Source organism: Thunnus thynnus, chromosome 15 (genome assembly GCF_963924715.1).
Source record: "Thunnus thynnus chromosome 15, fThuThy2.1, whole genome shotgun sequence".
NCBI lineage: Eukaryota > Metazoa > Chordata > Actinopteri > Scombriformes > Scombridae > Thunnus > Thunnus thynnus.
In genome coordinates this window covers 8,652,638-8,676,270 of record NC_089531.1, presented here as the reverse complement: position 1 = coordinate 8,676,270, position 23,633 = coordinate 8,652,638, and the positions used below count along the sequence as shown (strand labels likewise).

The following is a 23,633-nucleotide window of genomic DNA, read 5'->3' as shown; positions in this document are numbered from 1 at the left end:
AGTTGTGCTTTCACTTAACTTATCTCGGTCTTCAGGTTTCATCAGGTAATCAGATTCTTGTATTTCCTTGTTTGCCTCTTGATGAATCATAGCTCCACTTGACTATTAAACAAACACAGCAAGTTTTTTTGTTGTATTTTTAATGGATGTAGAGCCATTTATAACCTCCCAGCTCTAAACAGCTTTTAACAGCAGGAATAAGAGTCTGTAGCACTGACGGCATCCTCGTCATCAACACCAGAAAACAAAAATAGTCGGATGGATGAAATATGGCGAGACAACTTTGCTTTTCTGGTGTCTAATAAACGTAACAACTGCTTCCATAACCATAGTCTTCTAGTCCTTTTTCACATCTTTTGCCCTCCTGGAGAGGTTTAGGATAACACACACCCAGCAGCTGTAATACAGAAGTCTCTACAATAATAATGTGTAATACACATGAAATGATGTAACACTTCCTTGTGTGTGGGGGTGTGGGAGAAGACGGCACAGATGATATGACATATGATGACTAGCAATGAAATTACAGACTGAAATCTGTCTATTTAGCATGTCATGGTGATAATATTTGTGTAATACATGAATATCGCGTATGGTATGATGAGTCAAACATGTTTTTGGTCTACTGAGCTCAGTGGTTGTTGCAAAATTTTGTGTTGAAATTACACGGCTGTAAACATTCCTGAGCTGCAGAGCGTCTCGGATCAGTTTATTGACACAAGAGTCCACTTGTTTCAGAGGCAGCACATAGTTAAACGCCTGCAAACACCACTTACCAGAATATCTCAGATAATGCTGCATATTATACGTCACTATTGAAGACTATTTGGTTACATGAAGACCCTGCTGAGCAAAAAGGCTCTTTTATGTTTTTACACACCCATGATTTGTTATTTCCCATCTCATACAATCATGCTGTATTTTGCACAATTCACAAACTGTGTGTATGAACCGGAGAGTGTGGACATTGCAATGCAATACAGTGCATAACATATATATAATAAACAATACATTTAAACAGCATTTTATTTTATGCAGTTTAATTTATGTTTTATGTTTTGTCAGTTTGATACTTTTTACAGTTGAAACTTGTCTTCAGATGTTTTGATTAAGTAGAAGTGGCAATACTACAATGTAAAAATGCATTAAAGTATGAGTATGTAAGCCTACATATTGTCAGCAAAATGTACTTAAAATATCTGAAGTAAAAGTATTAATTATGCATATTATATGTATTATTATTATTACTGATGCATTATTGTATAAGCAGCATTGTTGTGATGTAGCAGGTTGAGACAAGGCCACTATTGACTACTGTTGGGTCATGTCATTTGTAAAAAATGCATCACATTTTATAAATGTGTCCCCAGTTTTGATGTAAAACCTGAATCTATAAGTCTAAAAATAAATAAATAAATTTCAAAAAAAAAATCAAACAATATAAAACTATGACTTTTAAATGTAGTGGAGTTAAAATATAAAGTAGCATTATATTTAAATACTTCAGTAAAGAACAAGAACCTCAAAATAATACTTAAGTACTTGATTAAATGTAAAATAAATAATGTAAAGGATGCTCTGAATTTGACATTAAGAGCATAATTTATTAGAGGGCTATTGAGTTGGAGTGATGTGTGTCATGATGTGTTCCTATTATTTTGTCCACCCCCTGAATAATGTTTTTTTTTTAACTAGTTTCAAGCTGGACACAAACTCAACCAACATTGTACTCATGTCTTGTATATCTTACAAACGACATGTAGCCTTGGGCAGTGATTCTCAAAGTGGGGTCCGGGGACCCCCAGGGGTCCTTAGGAGGGTTCCAAGGGGTCTCCAGCATAAAAGGGAATCATTTAGTTTCAGTGTATTTCCGTCCATAAGTAACACAATGACAGAATGTGTGACTATTCTGGTCATGGGTTTCATACACTTTCTGTAATAAAACATCTTAAAGCCAAAATCTTATCAGATGGGGGTCCCTGTGACAAAACCTTCTCTCTCCTCTGTCTGTCTTGTGTCAGTTAGGGGTCCTTGATGTGGAGACGTTTGAGAACCACTGGTCTAGGTGGAGGTTAATAATTAAAATAATTTATTATCATTAATTATTAAATATGTCTTGTAACATTCCATTACAAGACATAGAGTACACTGTCCAGTTGTTCATTGTGTTAAATTAAATATTAGATATTATATAAGCACTATAATAGAATGCAATCCAAACAAGAGCTGGAAAAATTAATAAAATCACAAGTTACAAAGGTCATATTTATTCAAGAGCTGTTGTTTTGGATATCAGCATATTGTCTTCATGTTAGTTCGCTATGTGCTCACATATTTACATTCCAGTAATTTATCTCTTTCAATGTTTTGTTTATCTCCATCCCTGATCTACAAATCATGCGGGACAGAACAGACTTCATGACGAATCAACTCTGTGCTATTCATAGCTTCACTTCTTGATCTGGCTGATTAGGAAACACTTCCATCAAAGTCTGATTTCATGCTCCTCGTCCATGAAGCCTGTTACTCATCATCCCATTTTGACCCAGTTTGACTGTCCGTATGTGTTTGTACACGGACAAAACCACTGGGTTTGATTTATGCTGCGGTGGTGATTAATCGTCGTGGCATCAGGAGGATGGGATGAAACCAGCTCCTCCCAGCTCCAGGTGAGGGCGGAACACTAAGCACACTATAAAGAGTTAATGCACCTTCCTGCACACACACACACATTCAGACAGGGCCTCTAATACTGTCTCTGAACACCTCATACATTCAGCTGGTAAACGACTTTCTGTGACTGACAACAGGTGAGCTTCAATCACTTTTACATACTTAGACTTTCATCTTTATTAGGGACAAGCTCATGGGAGGTCCATGGATAGATATTGCTATTTCTTTTCATTGTTAAAAAAAATAGTGCAATAAATCACTATATCATCGCTATAATCCTATAAAGAAACATGAAGTGTTTAGCTACTGAATTGTGACTTTGAACCTCTTCCAGGTATCTAGATTTTTCCTGCAGAATGCCAATTATAAATTAATTTATCCATTAAACCAAACATAAATATTGCAATTCTGCTTTATAGGAATTTTCTCAGAAGAAACAGTATTGTAGGCTATAATAGCTCGTTTAAATTGTTCACCAGGTAGTGGCTGCAGGTGAGGAAGCTGGGAAATCTGCAGGATGGAGTCCGCGTTGAGGCGTCCGCTCCGGCCGGCGGCTCTCCTCCTCGCACTGTGGTGCTGCTGCGGTAAGTAAAGTCTGAATATTACAGTATTTATTGAAAGTTCATAGTACTTGTGTTGGTTTTAAATCGTGTTCCTTTGGTCTAGTTGTCATTTTTAGCCCTTTTTTTAGCCTTCAATGTGTAAAACATCCGCACATTTCTCCCCACACAGCCTACTGTTCAGGGGGAAAAGTTCATTATATTGTTTTTTTTATTTCTTCAGATGCTCAGCGTGTAAGTTACATTTATCCTCATCGAGGAAGCTCTAACGGAGCCACACGTCTGACCATCTCAGGAGAAGGTAAGAAGTTTAACCCTGATGCTTAAATGTTAATGTAAGTTATTTTTAAGCAGTAATTGTTGCTTTTTAAAATTCAGTTATGAGACAATTAACAGGTTAAACACAAAAAGTCTTTCTAAAATCGTAGTGTAAACCGGGGTAAGATCTACTACAATAACATAATAGCTAACCAACGGTCAGAAATGTATTATTATCAGTCTAAAAGGCTAACTAGCTGACTTTATGTTACGATAATAACGTTATAACTAGCAGTATTAGCTTGCTGTACCTTGCTGGTGATGTGACAGATTGTAGCCTGCTGTGTACACATGTGATTTATGTCAGTAATTTACATATCATTGATAATAAAGTTATAAATTTCTTAAACAAATTCAAATTCAAATAATCTTTATTGGCATGACACATCAGGAACTGCCAGAGATGATTGACACTGACAGATAATTAGCAATAAATATACAATAGTAATAATAAATCTCTCCAATTGGGATTTGTCCTAAGCCTATCAATTAGAAATCAATTGGCAATAATCAAACCTTTCTAAAAACAATCAAAACTACTATCTGTATGTAACATTTATCTTGAAGTTAAAGTAAGAAAATGTCAAAATTTGAAGATAAAATCAGTATAAATCAGTGACTAGTGAGGCAAAACAAAACTTTACATTTAGTTTAATAACAACAAAGTTGAAGTCTGTTGATTTAATTACCCCCTAAATGTGTATATTTAAGCACACTCCTTATGTAGGCCTGGGCAATATGGACAAAATCAAATATCACAATATTTTTGACCAAATACCTCGATATCATGACAATATTGTAGGGATGATTATTGGTGATTTCACAAAATATTTACACAATGAGATTTTTGCTAAATATTCATCAGTAATGTGGACAAAATGACAAAGTGGGTCAAGAGAAATAATATAACAGGTAGAATAATCTGGTAGTTCAGGAAATTACATCACTTTACTGTAATGCAGCCTTTAAAACCAGGAAAAGACAAAACTTATCACAATATCCAAAATCTAAGATGATATCAAGTCTCATATCACAATATCAATATAATATCAATATATTGCCCAGCCTTATTCTTGTGTACATATTATATTGATATTCAAATTATAGATATTTTAAAAGAAAATTGACAATGTTCTTACCCATTTGTATTCACTAGCTAATATGAGACTAAGTATGCTGTACATGTTACTAAAGATAGCTGAATAAATTAAAGTAGATCTGGTAGTTGAAGTTGATGAGTTTTTCTTTATAATCTGTGACCAAAGTCAAATCCTAATCTAGAATTTGCAACTAACTGCCTAACTGTCACCTGTTTTGTGATGCCAAACAATGTCCTTCCCTGTAGTACTGATCCTGTCTGCTTGTCGGCTCTCTGAGTGACTCCACCATAAAACCATAAAAACTTAATTTTAAAAAAGTGACTTTTTATTTTTAGGTTTTGCCCAGGAGAGACAGTTCCAGCTGAATCCACAAGATGACACATTTGGTAACCGTGTGACCCTGGTGTCAGATAAGCTGTCGGTCCCCTGCGATGTGGAGAGAGACTCAACACACAGCAACCAGATCATGTGTTACACCAGGTAGGCAACGAGCATCCTTAAACTGAATAAGACAGATTCTTTAAAAATAAATATGGAAGTCACTTCATGCACGTTACAAACTAAAATGATTAATTTTGTCCCTCGCAGACCCATGCCGAATGGTCAGTACGTGGTCCGTGTCAGTGTGGATGGTGTTCCTATTCCTGACAGCAAAATATGCAACGGTGATCACAAACCATATCACTGCAGCATCTATGTAAGTATAACCACAAGTAAATCAATTGATCAGTTACATCCTGCAGTCAAATTGTCAGATTTGTTTTGACGTATTCTTACTGTGACTCTCCTCAGACTGTCTGGTATCGCACGCCAAGCATTTACTCCCTGAGTCCAATCAGCGGCCCCCCAGGTACGGTCTTTTATTTCTGTAGCGAGTGGTGAATTCACAGAGCCCAGTTTGAAGTTTGAATTAAACCCAGTTTCAAAAACACTTCAGGCACCGTGGTGACGCTGCATGGACGGATCTTCACTGATGTGTACGGAAGCAACACTGCCAAGAGCTCAAATGGTCTCAACGTCAGATTTCTGAGGTATGGAAATAAAACAACTTCCAAAACGTGCATATTAACCCATTTTATCTAACAAAAAATACCAATATATAATCTTAAAAGAAGTCATATAATAAAATAATGATAAAGGCTGAAGATGCAAACCAAATTTCTTAGAGAAAACAGCTGAAATTATCTCAACCAATTGACATTTACTCTCTTGTTTTAGGGAAAATTTAATATTCAATGTTACTGTATGTTAAAAGAAGTGTATTTGCTTGTTCTTTAATTAAAATGCAGACTATTATATTGTAATATAATCAATTGATCAATATAATCTCATGTATTGCAGAGCCTACATGGGAGGGATGCCGTGTGAGATGCTCAAACCAGATTCAGATGATCTGTAAGTAGTTTATGTGGATGCGTAAAATGTCCTAAACTATAGACAGTGAACATATTGTTTCAAGTCCAAATATATTTTATAGCAACTCAAGTGATATTTATGTGATATTTTGCACAGTATTAAAAGTCTTTTAAACATTTCTTAAGATACAACCTGAGACTGGAAAGTGAAAGTTCTTGGTGGGGACGCATGAGTTGCAAAATGACAGGAACATATGTTGGTAAGCTGGTTTGGTTTATTACTAAAGCTGCTGAAAAAAAACAACCTTTTCCAAACTGTTGACTAATAATTATGTTTTTGTTCCAACAGGGCATCACAACCTGAGTTACATTCTTGATAGTGAATTTGGAAGGTAAAGCAAAAAAACCGTCACACACTAACTCTAATTGCGTCAATTCCTATCTCAGCTTCAATTTAAGATTTGCACACACACACCATTATTGTTTCAGAAAATTCTCTAACCACTGAGTATATTCAACCTTTGAAAACGCAGATAAACTAATAATTGCATAGATATTAATCTAGAAACAGCTCCTGATGATTTGACTTCTTTCAGATAAATTATTTCACTCAGCAATGATGTTTCTGTATGAACAACTGTAATTATATTAAGTCATTTATTTAAATTTTTTAGGAGTTTACCAGAGAAGAAACTGTTCCGGGTTTCATCTTTGGGCAAGCTCTCCATGTTTCAGACCTTTGCAGGTATGTTAAGCAAAAGAACATGGATGTTTTCATAAAGTTCATCTCTAGTATTTATTGTTGTTACAGTGAAATGTTTGTTTTTCTTGCTCAGAGGTGACTGGAGTCTCACCGTCAGTGGGTAGCGTCATGGGTGGAACACTTCTAACCATCCATGGCCGCTTCTTTGACCAAACCGATTACCCAGCACGTGTCCTCGTCGCAGGTAATTATCACCACCACAGTGGAAACTTACTAAAAAAAAACTCAACATTTAAAGCCAGTTTCGGATACCAGGATGAATGTGCTGACAATGTGTTCCCATAGTACAAAGTGTTCAGCATGAATAGATGAATGTCGTGTGTCTCCACCAAACAAAACTCTACAAAAGACATTGATGGGGACCTCGAGACATGCAATGGTGATAATCCTTTTCAACACAACAAAATGTGTGCATACTTCAAAACAAAAGAAAACCATAGAGATGTCACACAGTGGAGGGAAGAATCTTCCGAAAGCTTAGAGACACAACGGACCGTGACAAACGATATGGTACACTGTATTTCATAGGTTTTCATGAGTCATTTAACATGTTGTTGACTTTAAGCTATAGCACATGTTTGACAGCGAAGATCAGCACTTCTGCTGAACCTGTTTTTTGACATTGTAAAGAAAATGATTGATGAACTAAAAGGGTTTAAAGACACCAGAAATAACAGTCATGTAAGCGAATATAGTAATTGTATATTCCTCTTTAGTAATTGTCCGCATCGTCCTCTTTTACAAGCTTTAGAGAAATTTTTTGATCATCTTTACACCTGAATTTTTAACGTTTATGAACCATTTCATGACAGTTTGAAACTTCTGAATGTACAATACAGAGGAAAATAAAAACTCATCTTCCACTTCCACCAGATCACAGAGCTCACAGAATTTATCTTCCTGTTTCATTTTTAATCTGCCAACCTCAACAAAATAATATTAACTAAGATCAGATAAACTTAATTGATGCCACGCAGGGAAACTGAAGTCACAACAGCAAAAACATGTAAAAAATGATGCAAAGTATAGAGAGGTAATCCTGAAAAAAACTATAATACTATATCAATTATGAGTATCTACTTAATACAAATAGATATAGATAAACCGTAACAAGTAGTCATTAAGTGAATTGAGACACAAAATGTCACAAATATGTGATGAAATGAGGACGTTTCAGTAAATAATTAAATAAGACTGAAAACAGGTGGAGTAAAGTGTTAGTTAGTTGGAGGAAGAATACTTGTTGTTTGTGCAACTAAGGTACATAATTAACTTTTTTGTACATTGTATTTACATTGAATCAAATAAATTGTAAGAAAATGATACGAGAACTCTTCTTCGTGTCAGCTGAAAGTTCTTTGAAATGTGTAAGAAAAAGTTCCTACAAACTACCACTGTGTTTTCAACTGAAGGTGAATAAATAGCAACAGAAGTTTCACTTATTTGTTTAAGTGTAGCCTTCGGTTTTATGTCAGTGGAAAGTTACTGTGAGCTAAGACGAACTTTCAATCACTGATACTTGATTTTCTTCAGGCCTGCCTTGTAAAATCCAGAGCGTGTCCGATGACAAAATCACATGCAGGACCGCCGAGCACCAGACGAACGTCAACATGACACTTTACCCAGGTGAGAACACCCCTCTGCTTCTGTCTTTGTCCTTTGATGTGATGCAGGCGACACTTATCTTGATCCACCCTGTTGCTTTATTTTGCACCGTGTCATTATCTGCACAATACATGCAGCATCAGTTAACATATTAATCAGTGAAAGAATTTAAAGCATCCGTCCCTCCACTCGTCAGCAAAGCTCTTGTTTTGAGGATGTAGCATATCGCTCTTCCTGTCTCTCATCATTATTCATCAAGACTCCGCGGAGACTTTGATGTGCTGTGTACTGTGACAAGATAATTTGCTATGTCACTGTGACAAAGAAACATATATCTAATCATGCATCATGCAAAATTCCTCTGATTATAGCTGACGTCATCGGCAGATACTGCCACCAGCCTTTAATTTCTGCAACATTTTTGTATAAGAATTTTTTAGCATTAAAAGAAGAGATCAGCTGTTGCTTTTCATGTTATTTCATCAATGATTTCCCAACTGCTCCATGTGATTCAAAGATTTTTATTTAAAGTATGCAACTTGTAAAATAGTGTCCAACCAAGCTGGTATTAAAATTGCATTCTTGGCTTTAGCAAAAAATAATTTAAGTGGATTTTGATTTGAATTTGTTGAGTCTCTTTTAAGCCAAAGAAGCAAAAAAAAGTGTTATAATCTGTGAATGTATGTTAGGGTTCAGCTGTTTATACTGTGTATGAGAGCATTACAGTTTAGCACTCATCTGTTGAATAATGAATTCTGATTATTTTCATTATTAATTAATCTGCTGATTATTTTCTCAGTCGATAAATTGATAATCTGATTTATAAAATGTCAGAAAATAGTGGAAAATGCCCATTATGATCCTCCAGGGTCCAATGTGACATTTTCAAATTGCTGGTTTTGTGCGACTAAGAGTCCAAAACCCAAAGATATTTGATTTACTATCATATATACCCAAGAAAAGCAACAAACTCTCACAACTGAGCAGCTAGAAGTGGTTAATGTTTAGCATTTTTGTTTAAAAAATCACTGAAATGGTTAATTGATTGTAAAAATAGTTTGACGATTGTTGTTTTATTGTTTCTGTTCTAATTCTGAAACACAATTTTTCTATTTTCTATCATCTTCTAATCTCAATTTGTTACATGATTTTCCCATATTGCCATTATATCACATGTTGAGTAAAAATGAGAAAAACTACTAAACATTCCAGCACTAAGTGAGACTTTTCTTATTTTTATTCAAGTTGTACTTTCCTCCAACGCACCTTTCACATATTCAGGTGTGCAGAGACTTTTCAATTTTTTTGAGGACATTATATCACATGAACTTCTTTATCTAAACCCAGGTGGCAGAGGCTTGAAGATGGAGGTGTGGAACGACACAAGACCCCGTGCCCTGACTGACATTTGGAGCTACAATGATAACACGACTGGATACTGGTCACAGTGGGTCGACCACATGCCCTACGACTTCGATCATGAATTGGATAGTTTTTCTACAAGATCCAGAGGCTTCTTTGTCCCTCCAGACAGCGGCAACTACAGGATTTACCTCCAGTGTGACGACCGATGTGAACTCTACCTCAGCAACACCAGCCGCCCAGAAGATAAGGTATGAACACAAAGTTTAGTACAGAATAATAAGACCTACTGTAAATAGCTGATGGTACAATATCAAAGTCATGTTTCCATTTTAAACAATTAAAGGTAACCTAACATATTAATGTTGAATATATTATTTTGTAAATCTTTTCTTTCCTGCATTTAACATATTTTTTCACCACCTTCACTTCAGGTTAAAGTTGCTTACCAGCCGTATTACGTCTCTGACATCACACACCTGGATTCACAGAAGACTGAAGTAATGTCTTTTGAGAAAGGAAAAGCGTAAGTAATAGTATAATATATTAACTATAACTGTGAACTTACAGTTTCATTGAAAATGATTTAAAAGCTATTTTTTTTCTGCAGCTACTACATGGAAATTCTGCATCAAGAATACGGCGGCAAAGCTGGTATCAGAATGGGTTTGTTCCGCGGGGACACCACTTTCACCAAAGACCAGACAGACGATGCTGTCAATGAAATGCAGACTATCGTGGCGGACTATGAAGTGTATGATGAAGAACAGGTATGTGGTGGCTAAACTGTAGTTTTATTTTGTTAAATATAGCATATTACACAATATCTTCTTCTTCTCATCTAACTCATTTGTCATTGCTTAACAATAAACTGTCTGACATTAATTTGTATACTCTTCTGCATACATCTTAAAACATTTCAAAACTGTTAAAAAGCAGCCAAGCTTATAACAATTTAGCATAAACATTAGGTTTCTGTTAGTCCTCAAAAAAGTTTTCTTTCTGACTTTCTAGTTCAGTTTTACGGGGCAGTGATAGCAAAGTCTGTAGTCACAGTGATAAAGCCAGAAACATATTTGCATTTTAAGTTTTCTCAACTGGAAATATTCTTGTTTTTCTGTTGTTACAATTCTAGCATGTTATAAAATACATTTTTTACTCACATCTGTTCTTCAAAGTTGTCATTTTTGCCAATGTTCAGTAGCAAATGAGTAACTGAGGTACAAGTAAATGTAGCAGGTTGAGGGAAAGGGGATACAACAAAAAGTCAAACACTTTATAACAAAAAATAAGTCCTGGAATGTGTCAAAAAGCAGAGGTTAATGATAAAAAACTGTGGATGGATTCTTCTCCTAATCTTAAAAGATCTTGTATGATTCACCATATACCCCATCACTGCCTTTGTGTCTCACCTGAGCTCATACTTACTGTCACCCAGGTGGTTACCTTTGAGTCGTGGCCCACAAACGCCACCCGAGTCCAAGAAGTGCAGAGAGTGACCGTCAGCAGCAGCTGTGCCAGCCATCAGTGTGGGAGCACCTTCTTCAGCCTGGGCTACGGAGACGCAAACACTGGTAATGTGGAGAGTATTGGACTGCAAAAATAATAACAAAAATAAAGAAAATTTACTGATTATATGTTTATTGACTAGTCAGATAAGTTCACATTGTTTAATTAGTTAATTTCCCTAAAATACTATGAGTGCATACATTTTGGGCAAACTGACACTGCTGCTCACATGTTTTGTTGATGAGCTTTGTCTTTGTCGCCTTCAGGACCGATCCCTGTGAGCGCCTCGGCAGCAGTAGTGGAAGCAGCCTTGAACAGCCTTTGGTCCATCAAACCCGACACAGTCCAAGTGACCAAACAGGACGACGATCAAGGGCATCACTTCACAGTCACATTCGAGTCTGACAGAGGTGAGAAGAGACGGAGAAACAAGTCAGGGAGTTTTGGGAGTTTTGGGAAGTCTATGGATGTTGCACTTGAGTCACGTGTAAACTGACTTCAGTATCAACTTGTCTTCATCCTCAAATTCAGATTTTATAGATGCAGAACTTGTAAACAAAGTGCACAACAGTTGCAACAAATTAATGGATTATCTTTCTTTTTTTTTTGACTGCAGGTGATTTCAAACCTCTCCACTCTGAGGTTTTTGGCTCCGACACCAATGTCACCGTTGTGGAGGTTACCAAGGGGAAAAGCAACATGGAGACTTTCACTCTGCTCTTGGGGGGAATCCCTACAAAGCCCATCGCCTTCAATGCAACTGTGTCTGAGGTCTGTTGTGTGAAAATTGCAGTTCCTGACTCTCTATGTGCTCAGATATCCACAAGATAATGTTTTAAATGTTTAACCTAAATCCAAAGCAGTCCTGCAAACAAAGGTCTTAAGAAAATGACAGAATTTCTAGTTTTGGAACAAACTCATTGCAAATCTTGTAGCTTCTGCAGTGAAGTAGAAGGAGAATCGAATTTAACAAGCAGCTTGTGTGATTGTGAACAGGTTCAGTCGGCTCTGGAGGACATGATGACAGCTGAGTGTCCCGATGAGATTCTGAGCACTGAAGGAACTGATGTGAAATACTTCAAAGACTTTGAAGATGACAACTCTCAGGTCAGTGAGGACAAAAAAAATCCATCATATTTTCACAAAAATGCACAAAAAAATATGTTAAAAAAATGAGTCAGTAATAGAGAGATGTTTCCAGCACTTTGTTGAGTTCCTACATTGAAATATTAAATACTTTCTCCTTAATTTTCAACAATTATTTGCTTTATATACTAGCGCACAGACCTTAAATCTTTGGAGAGCATCTGATTTTGGATTTTCACAGTTTTCTCATTTCTTGCGTTCACCAGTTCGATAATACTGAGGAAGGGACTCCCGTGAAAAACTCAGGTTTCTGTGGCCTGTGGTCACTAAAGAACGCCGAGGTTCTTTTCAAGAGCAGCTACACCAGAAAGACCGGTGGCGCCTACGGAACAGTTTCCTTGGACCAGCATCCCACGGTAAAACACAAACTTGGCTTTATTTATTGTTGTTTGAGTCAAACAGCTGGACCAGAATTTATGTTGCAAATACACAAATGGATGCAGTTCAGAAAGTAATTTATAAATGTACTGAAACATACTTGTTTGGACCCAATCTGTTCGTTTTCGTCATCATCTTTATTCCTTTCTTTCCAGCTTTGCTTTGCGTACAAGGGAATGTTGAAGGATGAAATTGGAATGAAGTTCACTTACCGCAACAGTGGAGGTCAAACCAAGACTCAGACCGCAAAGATCAACACTCTGTTCACTAAAGGCCACAAGTCAGTAAAAACCATGAAGATTTTTTCATTTATATGAGACAAGATAAAATAAATAAATGGTATTTTTTAAACACTTAATCGAACTCCAGTGGAAAATTAGATGTTACAGTTGTTGTTTTTGTTGTCCGCCTCGGGGTTTAAGGGACTCTAAACCTGCCAAAACTTTAAATGAAATCTTAAGACACATATTTTTAGCGTTGCTTTGTGTTTTTACCTTATTTTATCTTGTCTTATCCTGTTTATTTAATTTAACTTTATCCTGTTTTATTGTATTTATCCTGATTTTACAGTTTTATTATTAACATAATATTTCTTTTCTTTTATGTGAAGCACCTTGTGTCGCATTTTAATTATGCTATAGAACTTAAGTTTATTATTATCATTACATTACAAAAAGGGATTGAGAAAGAAGGGGAATAACAATAAAGAAATGGGGAAAATTACTCAAAAATAAAAATGTAATTAAATCTATTTACATACGCAAAAAAGTAAACAGTAAGTAGAGAACAAACTCTTAAACAAATTGAAATAATAAGCTATATTACACAGTATTGTACACAAGTGTGCTTAATGTGTAATAGTGAGGTATACAATATATGCAAAGACTGATAACATGTCGCTGTTTCTCAACAACATTGCAGCACATAAATGTGATTATTTCTTCACAGGTGGAGTTACAAATGCATGGACCTCAAGACTTCTCTCTCACAGACAGAATACATCGGCAGCAATTACAATCTTCTGGAGTTTTACCTCTACAAAGACGACTCCGATGCAGATTTCTACGTAGATGCCGTTCACATCGGAAAGAATCCCACCACAAATGATGAAAATGGTACGCAGCTCGATACTAGTTTTGGTTTTGGGTGGAGCGCTTAATATCAAAGCCAGTTGTTATTCAGAAGTGCTGCTAAGATTAAGAAAAAACATGCAACAAACAACATGTAACATTTACAATTGCAAATACATTTAGCATCATTAAGCACAATCAGACAATATTCTGATGTTTTGGGGGGACGGTTTGTGCAAAAAACTATAGATTTTTTGGAGAATGTGAACATCTTTTTACATATTAAACTTGATATTGATGTGTAAAGGTAGGACTGTTCAGATGTTGGTCACTATTACCAAGACTTGAATGTTAACTAATTTACTGTATTGATCTGTGTTGTTTCTCACAGCTGTTCCCCACAAGAGGAGGCCCCCACCTTTTGAAAGCTCTGGCCGATCCTTCAAGGCGTTCTCTGTTAGCAAAGACACATCAACTCCTTCAAAGATCAGCTATGAGATCAATGCCACACCAGTGGACTGTGCCTTTGGGTTCCCACTTCTAGACGTTGGCTTCATGCAGGTAACTGATTCATTGAATTTCTGTAACAATGTGATATTAAAGACTAAGGACATTGTTCGTTTTAACCTACATATTCCTCCCTTGGGGCAGCTGTGTTGACTGCAGGAAATTACAGGGGTGGAGGGTGTAGCAGCAGAAGTGAAGAAAACAAGTAGCAACCACACGTTAGTTAATCAGACACTCCCTAAAACACAGACATCTCTCCTGAAGCCTCAATGGTTTCTTAATGAGATTTCAAAATTTAGTGGTAGCGAAACTATTGAGATCCAACTTGTTGAGTGTTGATTTTGCGTCGTGCATGAGAAGGTGGGGCTTTTCCATTCACTTCACTACAATCAGAGTCTATTGGACCATAGTCTCACAACACCACACATACCAGACCGCCTACTGACGTGTGGGGATTTCTAAATGCACGCTAATTGCTTGAATGGTAGCGAGAACGGCTTCTAACAAATCTACACCCCTTACATTTTGTCAAGGAAACGCCTTACCGGAAATGAGGCTCTCCCCCCCGATTCTCCTCCGTAGTGAACTGCATGTCACCGCCCCGATGTGAAGGGCCGCCCTAAAGACTTTGGATTGGTTCTGCAATGCAGCATTTTTTTTAAAACCCTCTTATTGTTTCCACCCAGTTTAAAAGCTGGGAGATTGTCCTCAGTCTCTATGAGCGAAGTGTTTAGAGACTAACCTGTGAGTCTGTTTACACCATAAAATCCATTCAAAGAAAGTTTTTGGGCCAGAAACCAAACCCAAGTCCCTCTGCTATGATGCAACAGTACTAACCCAGAGCCACTGTGTCCTGATAAGGGTTCTTTGCAAAGATTTCCACCCGGGCAACCAGCTGTAAATAAAAGGAACAGTGCTGTGTCAGATGTGTGACTCATAAAAACAGAGGAAATGTTCTGTAGCCCACGGCCATGTGATGGAACTTACAGTACAGAGAGGCGCCAGAATGATCCTCTATGTGTCTCGTGCCTCAGCACGCTGTGCAGGCATCATTTGCTTAACAGATTAGGTTTGGAGCAGTGACTGTAGGGGCTGGCATGGAAATGTTTAACTGCAGGGTGAAGTGTCTGTTGTAACACGTGTTTCACTTATATCTGACAATCTTATCGCTTGTAAAGCTATTCTACTGGCAAAGACTTCTATGTAGATTATATTTACTGTATATGAATAAAACACAAAAAAAGCATAAAAGCTGGGAGACCAAATAATCAAGGATATCAGTTGGGAAAAATGCAGGTTGCTTCATCCTAGACTTATGATTGTGTAAAACTAGACACATCATAGGGTTTAGAGAACACTCATTGTTCATGTGAAAACAATGTCTGAGTAGTGTGTCCTCAGCATCTGTCTAATCCTATTATCTCTCCACTCGTCTTCCAAAGATGTCCAACAGCAGCGAGGACATGGCTGAGTTCAGGGAAGGAGCAGCCACCGTTACCATCACTCGCCCCCATAAAGCCACACCTCCCCTGAACGGCACCTTTGATGTGGAGATTTACGGAGACCGTGTTGAAGGTAGTTCACGGGAGCATTTGCATTGCAATAACTATACCTTTCCTGGCCGTAAGCGCAGATAGGATCACCCAAAAGGTTAAGCTCCTTGTGACTCAAGATTGACTGCTGACTTGTTCTGCTATGTGTGTTGCCATTAACAGTGATTTATAAGCTAACATTAAAGATATATGGTATGAACAAGCTGTTTGGGAAAGTTTCCAAGGCTCATTGACTTCCTCTCAGTCACTCCTCATACAAGCTACTGTCAAAATTTATTGTACACAAAACAAAGACAGAGAGAGCTTTAGCATTGATTTAATAGATGTTGGCTCTGGTTAGTGTGAAGGAGGCTTCTTTAGTTCACAGATGACAAAATAATGACACTTGAACCAAGTGCTTTGACTTTCAGGTGTTGATTCTTTTCCAAAATTATTTAAGAAATTTATTTTAGAAATTGTTAAAGTAGAAATATCTCTCATGTCTCCTGCACTTTAAAATGATCACACCATGACCATCAATAATACTTTAATAATAAATGGTTTATAACACACTATAATGTAGTTATTGGCTGATATGTATATGATAAGTGTTTATTACTATATTTGACAAGAACTATAACTCCTAGTGTGGCCAGACTTAAGTGTATGCTGGTGTATAAACAAATAATGAATGACAATGTAGTAAAACACAGACATTTTAAGGAAAATCTTAACTCTAATATGATAAAAATGGACAGTATACGTATAAACAGTTAAGTAAACAAGTTGTTTGAGAGATGCATAATGCTCTGCTCTGAATGGAAGGAAATCGCCCTATTTAGGAATTTTCTGTTTGTGATGTTATTGGTGCAAAAACATACTAACATCTTCTGTATTTGAGCACATGGACCACAGGACCTCAGAGATACTGCAGAGGGACAGTGAAAGATGTAGTGAACACATATCACTCCATATATCCACATCAGTACACTTCTATGTGCATTCAAGCAGTACAACATACAACGCAGCTGCTTCTGCAGAGAGGTGTCTAACACGACCGGTGCTTGTTCTCAGGTCTGCCGGTGGACATCAGCGAGGAGGACCTGAAGTACGCTCTGGAGGGAATCGCGGGGATGGGCCAGGTCAGAGTTACAAAGCCGGGAAGCTGCAGACTTCCCAAGTGGAGGGTCGAGTGGCTTACAAAACCCGGAGACCAGCCTCTGATGCAGGTCAGACTCCATTTTCATCTTTGCTTTATTTTTTTAGTTTTTTTTACAAATTATTTTCAGAACTCAAGATAATATTAGCAGAAGTCGTCACTTTCTATCTTATCATGTAATAAATCCTTTAAATGTAAAAAACTACTTCTCATAAAACCAGACACGTTGACCATCTTCACCTTCCTTTTTGTTAAACCAGACATGGCTTTGTTCCCTGAGATATTGTGATGCATATTATTAAGAGCTTGCCATTGGTGCAAAATAAGTTTTAAAAAAAGTCATCACATTATTTCATGATGTCTAATTAATTTAGACAATATTCATTATTGTCAGCTGATTGGTGTTGCATTGCTCTGTTTATTTTTCCGTCTCTTTGTTTTTCTTATTTCATTTTTGTCTGTATTTGTTTCTATTTTATTTTACCAATTCATGTTTTTTTATTCTTATTTTGGGGAGAGGTCCAATGTATAAGCCTATAACTTCTTTGCTTTTCCTGTTGCATCTGTTTTACTTAAGTTTTGTCTGTATAAGTGCAAAATAAAACTAAACTAATACCAATAATGGCAGTAGCAGTGATAGTAGTAGTATAGTTACCACAGTGTCAGTTGTAGCTCTAATAATCTTATTTTTTCACACTGAATGTCTTCTGTTCCAAAGATTAAAGTTTCTACAGAGGTGTAGAGAGAACAGCAGGCCGGTCCTGATCTGTGATTCAATTTCATTGCAGGTCAATGGTTCTTCACTTGTTGGCAACAACGTCCATGCTTTCGTCAAGGAGAGGAAAAAGGGAGGACTGCTGATGCGCAGCCTGACAGGAGATTTCCTCCGTGTCTGGGAAACGAAACCACAGGTACAACTGATTCAAAAACCCTCCGGCACATGTGGTTTTCAGTTTCAGCATTATCATCCTATCAGCTTTCTGTTGTAGCTACCGCTGATTACTTGATGTGTTTGCTTACTTAGTGTATTCTGTTGAGCGAGTACTATTTTTGTCTGCGTTGTTGCATAGCGCTGCCTCCAGGCACAATTTAATTAATTTCTTTGCATGCTACTAAATAACTGCTTTGTATCACCGCAGTTACTGCAGTGACTGACAGTCACAGTCCTCCATTGTTCTATTGTTATGACTCTTGTAGCAGCAAGTTCACATGCTAAAACAACCCAGTGTGTCATTTCTATGTTGTGAAACTTTGTCTTGAACATTTTTGATGAGATGTCTGGTGATGCTGTTTGCAGGTGGAGGTTTACATCAATGGCATTCCCTCAAAGTGTTCTGGTGACTGTGGCTTTGAATGGTCCGAGGAGAAGACACCAGTTGTGACTGGAATCAGCCCATCTCAAGGTGTCCCTCTGAAATATTATTTGTTCATTCATCATATAGCATTATTAGTGCTTGATAAATCTTTGGGAGCTGTAAAATATGCAATATATGCAATAAATATGCAATTTTATGTCTTCTAAATCAAATCAAACGGGTGCTGTTGTGAGTGTAAAACTTGAGAGTGAATAATCAAAAAGGGGTTCAGAGTCAAAAACAATTAATTATTCTATAGTGTAAAATATTCAATACCAGTTATAGAACTTAAAAGAAGAAAAGATCTGGAGTGTGTCTTTGCCTAGTAAACAAAAAGTAAAAGTAAAAAGTCTTCTTTGAAGTCAAAGGGCACAATGACTAACACTGACACGTCAGCCTTGTAATATTTAAAGCTCTTTATTATTATACTCAAGACTCAGTCACCTGGATTTTATCCTCTTGTTACCAGTTGCAAAACATCTACTTTTCAAGTTCTGAATAAATCAAATAAATATTGATAAGTTTTAGTTCACTGTCTTCACATCTCAACATTTAGAACTCATATATGCTACATGTAAAACATCAGAGATGATGATTGTTGTATCTGTTATTAAGTATCTCTGACTTTTTTAGGATCTAATGGACTGGGGACTCTTTTGACTGTTACTGGTACTGGCTTCAGCAGTGAAAATGCCTCCATCATGGTGGGAAAGGCAAAGTGCCATGTTGAACAGATCACCGGTAAGTAGAAGATGTTTGGAGAAGTGAATACTCTAGTTTGTTGTTAAATAATTCAGCTGTGTTTTTTTCTAATGGAAGGAGACTAACCAGATTTTGTTAATAATATTTCAGCTACCACCCAGGTGTGCAGACTGGGCAGCTCCAGCGCTGGTACTTACCCGGTGTCAGTCAGCTTCCCCTCTCTGGGTAATTCACGCTTTGTAGGCGACAGCATCCTCCACTTCACCTACCAGCTCATCGTTTCCTCTTTCTCTCCGGTGTCTGGAAGCGTGGCGGGTAAGTCATTACAAAACATACAGTGTGACAACTATAAAGACCTGATGTACCCAAACTAGAACCTCAACCCATGATAATATCACAAAATCATTGGCAAAACCACTTTCTCCATGAACAAAATGTCAACCCAAACATTTATACATCTTATTTTTATCTTTTTTTCACAGGAGGCACACTGCTGACAGTGACGGGCTTCGGCTTCAGTGAGAACACCAGAGTTACTGTCGGCAGTGAGGAGTGCACAGTGGTTCACGCAAGTGACACTGAGCTGAAATGCAGAACACCAGCAGTAAGTGTACAGACTGATAAACACACTTCCAATGCACATTATTTTCCTGCACAGCTGCAGCTGCAGATTAACATGCTTAAGTCATTTGTTTTACTAATGTTGATACTTAAAAAAATTAGTAAATTATATGTTTGACGGCTGCTTTAACACATTTGGAGCATGGCTAGATAACTTGTCCTATATTTTCAAGTTCTCCAAAGAGTCCCAGCTCTTGTCATTTACTTTTATTGGACTTCTTTTGCTAATTTTATAATTGATACATGCACTTTTTACTTATTTCAGGGAACTGCAGGGTCACAGACGGTCACAGTAATGGTGGGAAACATGAGTCAGACAGCAAGCAGCTCCTTTACCTACGATACTAACCTAACACCCCAGATCTCAGACCTGAGTCCCCAGACGACCACTGTGATTGGTGAGTTGAGAGTCTTTTTTTTTTTTTGCTCTAAATGGGACTTTTATGAATTGTGTTCCTGCATTCAATAACCATTCGATGAGGCAGAGTCATTATATTAAAGTGGGGTAAACCCAGAGGAGCGCTTGTATTATGTTCTTTGATATGCTTAAACGAAGAGTCAGGTTTAATGGGGAGGATAACTTTTATCTTTAAAGGTCAATAGACATCAACATAGACATCTGTCTAGTGAGTCTACATGTCCTTTGTTCATGGAAATAATAGGATATAATGTTTATTCTTTGTGTTTCAATGCCGAGCATCATGACATTTCAATACCTACAGTCCTTTTCTCTCACAAAACAAATCACTCAGTAATCCACAAGCATAAAACATTTGTCATCAGTGAATCAGTTCTATGAAGACAATAGTTAAAAGAAATAAAATGCTATGTCTCTTGTAATTGTCGACAAGATTAGCGTGCCATTTCTAATGTTATAAAACCAGTTGTACAGTGTAACAGGTTACTAAAAGCCATTAAAAAAAAATTCGCCAGAATACAATTACAACTAATAGACCAATTGAGGCCGAGGGTGTGTGAATTTATGAAATACCTGAAATGCCCTTCTGAGGAGAGGTATCAATCTAAGTATATGTGCCTGAAGGGAAGAGGAATAGCGCAGTGTTGTTTTTATTTAGTTGTTCCTGTTCAAAGCTCAATGTGACTCTGGTGTCATCAGGAGCTTAAAGAAGTGTGTAGAAACCTTTTGTTATCATTCTCACCGTATTAGTATTCATAATGTTGACTCACAGGTTTTCTCTGTTTTTTGCCCTTGGTAAACCTTGAGAATCTGAGCAGAAGAGACTTAACATGTCAACCATATAATTATAGTCATTGATTTGGAAGCATCCATACAACACGAATACCTAGTAACCTGCAGAACAATCAGCGGCACTTTGTAAAAAATAAAGCTGCAGCATTAACCGGCTGACAAGTGTTAATTACCTTGGCGCTTGAGTGACAGTAGCGCCTTCATGGAAAACATGTTCATGGTAAAAATTTGATCTTCTTTTGTGTAGGACATCGCGTTCTCACCATCCAGGGTTCAAACCTCGGTGCTCAAGACAACGACAGCGCCGTGTTCGTAGGCAGGAAGGAATGTGTCACCGTGCAGTGGACGGCGACGAGCATCACCTGTCTTCTCCCCGTGCTGCCACCCGGCCTGTACAAGGTGGACGTGCAGGTTGGAAACAATGGCTACCCCCAGACAAGGTACAGCTACTGTGAAAGATACTCCCACACTGAGTGATTACGCAATAGTCTCAAGGACAACAACTATTTCGTAGGATACCTTCTGAAAGAGTGCTGATAGTATCGCTAGCTGTTACATGGGTTTAGAAATCTTTTCTTACATGCTACATGTTGTGTTAGATTTGGTAGATTACATAGTTTTCAGCTAGCGACGTGGCTCCAGAGATTGCATTGTTGTTCAGTCGGTCCACTGCTTTGGTCTTTAAATATCTCAACAACTATTGGATGGATTGCTGTCAAGTCAAGTCAAGTCAAATTTGTTTATATAGCACATTTCATACGGCAAGCGTAAACTCAGTGTGCTTAAAAACAAGTAAAGATCATACATAATGAATATATTACATGAACATTACATATATAAAACAAAAAAGATAAAACATAAAATAAGATGTTACATATATAAAAACATATAAAAACATATAAGACAGTAAAAGATATATATATATATCATTATCATGATATCGTGACATTTTATACAGACATAAATGGTCTACAGAGGATAAATCCTAATGACTTTGGTCCTAATTCGTGGTGTCTGCAGGTGTTGAAAAGTCAAATGTCGTTTCCTCAATAAAGGCCTCAGAGGGTGTTAAAAAGTCTTAAATGTCATTTACCTGCCCTACCCTCCTTTAACCTGCTGTAGGCAGTAATGTTAGTTATAATAGCGCTTGTATCTAATCACAGGCTGTCAGGAGACATTAAACACCTTTTGAAGTTTCAGTCAGCACCATTAGACCTGCAGCAAACACTGTCACTACTGATAGCTACAGTAATGAGGATGCTCACCTGATCATAATGGGCATGTGATAATTTTGGCAAAAACTATATTATAATATAATATAATATATAATTAGATGAATATATAATTCATCAGTTTTAATTAGTTTATTCATCCATCCTTCTTCTGCAGCTTATCTTGGTTCTTGTTGCATTAATTTAAGTATTCATATCATTAGAAGTTATTGCTATATGCTATATATGCTGCGGGGAAGTACTGAAAAAATGTGATAATAATAAATAATTCTAGGCTGTATCATCCCATGTATTATACTGTCATACTTTGGCCTTTGAAACAGATATATATACATAGGTTTTTAAAAGATGATCTTTAAATGTTTAATTCAATTTAACTTGGTGCACATTGCAGAAACCACAAGTCACTTGAAATATTTCAACATGTACAAGAAAGATTGGCACAAAAGTTTGCAAATAATCATGGTTTCAATGTGCCCTAATAAGTTTGGTGATCCATCATTAGGTCAGACTTAGCAGATGTTAGCATTCTAACACGCTAAATTATGATGGTGAACATGGTTAGCATTTAGCTCAAAGTGAGATACAGCCTCACAGAGCTTCTAGCTTCTTAGTCTTGTTTTACACATCATGTTGAAAAAAACTACCTTGATATTTATTTATATTCAAGAATTAAAACTGATCCATTTTTAACTTTATGTGACTCTTTTATATACTTCTTTGTTTCATGGCAGCGGTGTGAACGCCACCATTGAATACATCCTGGAAATCCACAGTATCTCCCCCATGTTTGGCTCTCTAATGGGAGGAACCAAGCTGACTGTTTCTGGATCTGGTTTCAGCAACAACACCTCTGACAACAAAGTCTCTGTTGGTAAGCAACATGAAAATGTAATTAATACAGAGGTTATATTAAATCTAAGTATTCAAAAATGTTTGTGTTACTAGCCAATTAGATTTTTCTCAGTGGAATTAGATAACAGAGTGATGGTTGAGAGGAAACGCTTTCTGAACAAATCCAAAATTTGATATGTTGGCTGCCGGCTGGTGGTCATTTACAATAATGGAACTAGATGCAAATATGGAAAAGTGATATTATAGTACGACTGCATCAGGTTACCTACATGATCTCACACATGTTTTGTGACAGGAGGGGCTGAGTGTGAAGTGGAGTCCGCCTCGGAGAATGAACTGCTGTGTGTTGTAAAGTCGGAGGAGAAGACCCACACCGTCACCAACCAGGGATCCCACCGCAGTAGGTTTACGTTTCCATCCTTTGTCCAGATGTCAAGCTAAATCTCAGCAAGCTACAACAGAAACAGGGTTAATTTACAGAAAACTGCCGCAAGCAAGGAAACTGTCACCTGTAGCAGAAATGTGACTGCACCTAGAAACTGTTTCAAAGACGAAGTGTTTAAAAACCAGTTTGACCTCATTTCTTTGCATGATTAACCATATTTCGAAGGGGACTTCCAA

General features: G+C 37.2%; 1 protein-coding gene across 1 annotated transcript in view; it reads left to right on the top strand.

The window, feature by feature from the left end:
• Window positions 1–3,170: 3,170 nt before the first annotated feature.
• Window positions 3,171–23,633, top strand: part of pkhd1l1.1 (PKHD1 like 1, tandem duplicate 1) — a 49,716-nt gene continuing 29,253 nt past the window's right edge. The window contains exons 1-34 of the mRNA XM_067612296.1: window positions 3,171–3,257; window positions 3,457–3,534; window positions 4,987–5,131; window positions 5,240–5,348; window positions 5,444–5,501; window positions 5,589–5,682; window positions 5,993–6,046; window positions 6,193–6,266; window positions 6,356–6,398; window positions 6,681–6,751; window positions 6,843–6,953; window positions 8,303–8,395; window positions 9,722–9,987; window positions 10,171–10,262; window positions 10,347–10,506; window positions 11,175–11,310; window positions 11,512–11,655; window positions 11,862–12,016; window positions 12,242–12,352; window positions 12,598–12,747; window positions 12,925–13,049; window positions 13,718–13,884; window positions 14,231–14,400; window positions 15,789–15,921; window positions 16,953–17,107; window positions 17,826–17,948; window positions 18,335–18,440; window positions 19,026–19,133; window positions 19,245–19,409; window positions 19,577–19,698; window positions 19,981–20,113; window positions 21,173–21,365; window positions 22,892–23,031; window positions 23,308–23,412. Of these exons, the coding sequence (XP_067468397.1) occupies window positions 3,191–3,257; window positions 3,457–3,534; window positions 4,987–5,131; window positions 5,240–5,348; window positions 5,444–5,501; window positions 5,589–5,682; window positions 5,993–6,046; window positions 6,193–6,266; window positions 6,356–6,398; window positions 6,681–6,751; window positions 6,843–6,953; window positions 8,303–8,395; window positions 9,722–9,987; window positions 10,171–10,262; window positions 10,347–10,506; window positions 11,175–11,310; window positions 11,512–11,655; window positions 11,862–12,016; window positions 12,242–12,352; window positions 12,598–12,747; window positions 12,925–13,049; window positions 13,718–13,884; window positions 14,231–14,400; window positions 15,789–15,921; window positions 16,953–17,107; window positions 17,826–17,948; window positions 18,335–18,440; window positions 19,026–19,133; window positions 19,245–19,409; window positions 19,577–19,698; window positions 19,981–20,113; window positions 21,173–21,365; window positions 22,892–23,031; window positions 23,308–23,412 (4,156 nt within the window). The 5' untranslated portion in view covers window positions 3,171–3,190. The remainder of the gene's footprint in view (window positions 3,258–3,456; window positions 3,535–4,986; window positions 5,132–5,239; window positions 5,349–5,443; window positions 5,502–5,588; window positions 5,683–5,992; window positions 6,047–6,192; window positions 6,267–6,355; window positions 6,399–6,680; window positions 6,752–6,842; window positions 6,954–8,302; window positions 8,396–9,721; window positions 9,988–10,170; window positions 10,263–10,346; window positions 10,507–11,174; window positions 11,311–11,511; window positions 11,656–11,861; window positions 12,017–12,241; window positions 12,353–12,597; window positions 12,748–12,924; window positions 13,050–13,717; window positions 13,885–14,230; window positions 14,401–15,788; window positions 15,922–16,952; window positions 17,108–17,825; window positions 17,949–18,334; window positions 18,441–19,025; window positions 19,134–19,244; window positions 19,410–19,576; window positions 19,699–19,980; window positions 20,114–21,172; window positions 21,366–22,891; window positions 23,032–23,307; window positions 23,413–23,633) is intronic.